Source organism: Etheostoma spectabile, chromosome 5 (genome assembly GCF_008692095.1).
Source record: "Etheostoma spectabile isolate EspeVRDwgs_2016 chromosome 5, UIUC_Espe_1.0, whole genome shotgun sequence".
Classification (NCBI taxonomy): Eukaryota; Metazoa; Chordata; class Actinopteri; order Perciformes; family Percidae; genus Etheostoma; species Etheostoma spectabile.
In genome coordinates, this window is record NC_045737.1 from 37,422,319 (window position 1) to 37,427,652 (window position 5,334).

The 5,334-nt window shown below is 43.2% G+C and overlaps 1 protein-coding gene across 1 annotated transcript in view; it reads left to right on the top strand.

Annotated features, from left to right (window-relative positions):
• Positions 1–1,790: 1,790 nt before the first annotated feature.
• cdc6 (cell division cycle 6 homolog (S. cerevisiae)) overlaps positions 1,791–5,334 on the top strand; it is a 15,377-nt gene continuing 11,833 nt past the window's right edge. The window contains exons 1-2 of the mRNA XM_032516522.1: positions 1,791–1,968; positions 4,648–5,005. Coding sequence (XP_032372413.1) covers positions 4,660–5,005 — 346 coding nt within the window. The 5' untranslated portion in view covers positions 1,791–1,968; positions 4,648–4,659. The remainder of the gene's footprint in view (positions 1,969–4,647; positions 5,006–5,334) is intronic.

The following is a 5,334-nucleotide window of genomic DNA, read 5'->3' on the forward strand; positions in this document are numbered from 1 at the left end:
AAAGTTAAAAACATTGATTAAAAAGTGTTCATTTTCAATGTTGACGGTAAGACAACACGAGGGTTAGCGTGGCGAACTTGTTTGTACCAGAGTCCATTCAAAATATCGCTGTTTTTACTAAATAACTTACTGTTTGTACTCAGATCCTTTACTGCAGTTAAAGTACTAGTACCACACTGTGAAAATACTCAAGTACAAGTACAAGTCCTGCATTAAAAACATTACTGAAGTAACATTACGTAGTAAGGTCATCTCTGTTTCTCCTGTGAAGGTAACATGGGGACAACATGAGGACAACATGAGGACAACATGATGAAGACAACATGAGGACAACATGAAGACAACATGAGGACAACAGAAGACACTGAGGCAACATGATCACATAGGACCATGAAGGCAACATGATTGACCAACAATGAAAGGCAACATGAGGACAACATGAGGAAACATGAAGGCCAACATGAAGGAACATGAGGAAACATGGAGCACATGCAGAGACGAAATGAACAACATGAGGACAACATGAGACAACATGAAACAACAGGCAGGCACATGAGACACAGGAGGACAACATGAGGACAACATGAAGACACATGAGAGACAACATGAGACAATGAAGACAAATGGGGCAAATGAAGACAACATGAGACACCAACAACATGGAGACAACATGAAGACAACATGAGACAACATGAGGACACATGGGAAGAACAACATGAAGACAAACATGAATGGCAATGCAAACCCCATTGAGACAACATGAAGACAACATGATGACAACATGAAGACAACTGAAGACAACATGGACAACATGAGGACAACATGACAGACAACATGAGACAACATATGAACAACAGAGGTGACAACATGGGAGACAACATGAGACAACATGGACACATGAGGCACTGAGACACATGAGACAACATGAGGAGACATGAACGACAACATGGGGGACAAACATGAGGGACAACATGGAAGACAACATGTGAAGACAACATGGGGACAACATGAGGACAACATGAGACACATAGGACAACATGAGGACAACATGAGGACAACATGAGACACATGGGGACAACATGGGTGACACATGAGGACAACATGAAGGCAACATGGGGACAACATGAGGAACAACATGAAGACAACATGACACACATGAACAACATGAGGACAACATGAAGACAACATGGGGACAACATGAGGACAACCTAAGACAACATGAGGACACATGAGGAAACATGAAGACAACATGGGAACATGGGACAACGAGGGACAACATGAGGACAACATGGGGACAACTGAGGTACACAATGGGGACAACAAGGAACAGACACATGGGACACATGAGGACAACATGAGCGACAACATGGGGACATGAGTACAACATGAGGACAACATGGGGACACATGAGGACAACATGAAACAACTGAGACAACATGGGACAACCGAGAAACAGGACAACATGACGACACATAGGACAGGAGGCAACATGAGGACAACATGGGGACAACATGGGGACAATGTATGTATGTTGATGTAAAATGACTTTTGTACTTTTGTTTTTTAATATAAAATAAAATTAATGAAAGCAGAACGTTGATACACGAAAACGGGTCAATTTGACACGAGGACAACACGAGGGTCAAAGAATGACGTAACAAAACAGCACTGAAGTTCCCGGGAAAATTACATTCCGCCAAAACCAGCTTCTATTGAAACTCCCGCCACCTTAACCTGCCGGCTTCTGTCGTAACATCCGCTGGCAACCACGAGCCAATGAGAATGGAAGACGCTGTTTTGGCGACCAATCAGCGCGCAGCAGCGGGAAATACAGCTGGTCCGAGAGGAGGTTCCGCGAGATTTGGCGCAAGTGTGCGGCAGAAGAGGGAAAGAGAGACGCAGAGGGCTTCAGGAGAAGATAACACACTCCACTCGTTCCTGAGAAGACTTCTGACCACTTGTAAAAAGGTAAATTTATCCCTCACGCTTTGATTTAAGCGGTAAAACGTGACCTACGCTTGTTAATCGTAACCGGAAGAGAGCACTTCTTCTTCGTCTTCTTCTTTAGAGTTGGTTTGTTTTTCTTAGTTTTTCGTCTAAATTTAAACTCTTATCCGCGTTTTAACGATTTGTTTTTCCCTTTAGCGTGATCCTAATGTTAACACGACGTGTTTTAGGTGAAACTACAGTCATTATAATGCGGAAATGTGGATTTATTTATGTAAACGCCGCCGTTTGGCTGTCTGCTGGATTGGCGCCATTACGCCGTATTGTCTGTCCTGCGCGCGATAAATATGACTGTATCTGGGTTAAAGTACCACAAACTCCTAAAATCAGTAGGTTTATATCATCCAAGCCATTTCATAGTTGTTTTAAGCTAATATGACGCTTATCGTGACGTTAAATCGACTTGTAGGAACTTTAAATTCCGATTCGGCTGCATTCAATTCCCCGAAACTTTATTGTAATTTTTACGTTTACACGCGACGTACTTTAACATTTGGTCGTGTAAAACCACAAAATGCGACTATAAGATGTAGTTTTACGTATTTATTGTGTTTTTATAAGGTGTATTTCATTTAAATAGTACTACTAAACTAAGAACTTTTACTCCACTATTGTACTGTGGAACAATTTTCAATGTAAAAAAATTAAATTAATGGAAATTAATGTAAAAGTAATGTAAATATTTTCCTGTTATGCTACTTTTATACTTCTATCTCAGAGGTAAATATTGTACCTTCCAGTCTTTTATATCATAGCTGAACTACATCCAGGACTTTTACTATAAAGAGTATTTTCATGGTGACTTTTAATACTTAATTAACTTAATTAAAAGACTTAAATTAGGACTCAGTGTCTCCACGTAGACTTCTTTTTGGGATGACTCCCGCAAGGATAGTGAAATTTCCAGCATCAGTTTTTTTAGCAAGAATACAGTATAGAAGACAGTATAAAGATAACAATAAGATTAGATTAGATAATACTTTATTCATCCCACAGCGGGGAAACTCCCTTGTTACAGCAGCATTTTCTACAATAAAAGCTAAAAAACAAACAAGTAAACACACAAAAAAACAGGCAAACAGCAGACAATGAGCAGAAGGTAAAGACCGAAGTAAAGTGGCGTCTAATAAAGGTTTTGTTAAGTAAAGTGCGGTTGCCATAGTACAAAAACAACAACAATATAGCAGTGTAAGTAAGTGACGTTAAAATTAAACTGAATATGTAATTAAAGTAACAATGCAAAAGTAGGTAACCAGAATATAAGTTATACTCACCTGTGACCATAAATAATATTGAAAAAGTAAATACTTGTAATGGAGAAAATATAAATACAGGTAACAAAGATATAGTGTGTGGGGTAAATGAAAAGAACAGGGAGAGAAACAACATTATCAGGTGGTGCAGGTGTAATAATAACAATAAGAACATGTGTGTTGAGTCACGCGTGTGTCTTCATAGCTGGGTGGGTGGCAGTAGCTCAGTCCATAGGGAGTTGGGTTGGGAACCGGAGGGTCACTGGTTCAAATCCCCGTATGGACCCAAAAAGTTGGGAGCGTGGATTGGTGGCTGGAGAGATGCCAGTTCACCTCCTGGGCACTGCTAGGTGCCCTTGAGCAAGGCACCGTACCCCCCGACCGCTCAGGGCGCTGGTTCAGCTGGCAGCCCACTCACTCTGACATCTCTCCATGTATAGTGCATGTATAGGTCCTGGGCATGTGTGTGTATTTCAGGCCTGTGTGTGAGTACTAACAAAAAGTGTGTACACAGAGTGTAGTGCAGTAATTTCCCCATTGGGGACTAATAAACAAAATATCTATCTAAATATCTATCTATATCTATCTATAGCTGTTTGTTTATTTATTATATTCAGTAAGAAGAAGACTTAATGAAGACCTCCTTCCACCGCTGCATGAGACGAAACACCTCGAAACTTCAGTTGTAGGACGACGTGTAACTTTGCTGGTAGAAAAATAAATTAAAATTTTTTGCAGATTTTTCATCCCAGACAAGTTAAGGAATCCAAAGGAAAACGTTGCTACTGTGTTTTGTTTTTTCCAAACCCGAATAAAATACAAAACTCTAGGATTAAAGTCAGGAACTAATGGGCTGAAATACTGGGTAAACCATACCAAAGCTATGGTGGTGGACTGGTAGCTGGGCACTGCCAAGGTGCTCTTGTGCAAGGCACCAAACCCCCAACTGCTCGGGGGGGCGCCTTTCCATGGGCAGCACACACACACACACTCACTCACTCACATCAACTCACTCACTCACTCACTCACTCTCTCTCTCTCTCTCTTGCTCTCCTCCCATCTCCTCTCTCTCATCTCTCTTCCTCTCTCTCTCTCTCTCTCTCTCTCTCTCTCTCTCTCTCTCTCTCTCTCTCTCTCTCTCGGTTCCCCATGTGTGGGATTTATAGTATATTTTATATTATTAAAGATAAAAAAGTGACAATGTCAGAAACAATAAATATGGAGTATAAAGAAAAGAAAGTATTAAAACATACTAAGAGAACCAGTGGTTCAAGTCAAGTAATGTCCACGTTAATTCTGCATCGCTTTATGTTCTGACGGATGATCTTGGTAATGTCCACGTTAATTCTGCATCGCTCTATGTTCTAACGGAGGTTCTCTGTTTCAGGTTGAACGCGACATGCCGAGCACGCGCTCCCACGGCCGGGTCCAGCCCACGCTGTCCTTCCCTCGCCGTAAATCCTGCCGAGTTTCCTCTCGCTCCAAGGCGGGAGAAAAGTCCCCGACCAAGACCCTGGACCCGGTCTTGACCCGGATCGGACCGCTGTCCCCGGTCTTGACCCGGATCGGACCGCTGTCCCCGAGGCGTCCCGCCGAGCAGCCCGCCCTGCTCTCGCCGACAGGAGAAGTCATCCGCCTGTTCCCCCTCTCGCCCAGACGCCCCGCAGCCCAGCCGCCGTCCTCCGGCCTCCCCACGCCCTCCGGCCCCCCCAAGCGACTCCCGCTCAGCCCCCGGAAACGCACAGGTGAGACAGACCCCCGCGGGACAGGGGGACGATGCGAGCATCATGTTGGACCAGGGTCCAAAATGAGCGTTTACCAGTCAAATGCTGGGGAAATTAGTCTGGAAATCTGAAGGATTAAGGGTCTGAAAGGTCAGAGATTAAGGGTCTGAAAGGTCAGAGATTAAGGGTCTGAAAATATGAGAGGGTTAGGGTCTGAAAAGTCAGAGATTAAGGGTCTGAAAAATCTGAAGGATTAAGGGTCTGAAGGACTAAGGTCGAGTAATGGCGGATTGAGCGGGGCTTCCTGTAAACGAGCCCTTCTGTATGTTATTCCTCTCCAGGTGACGACA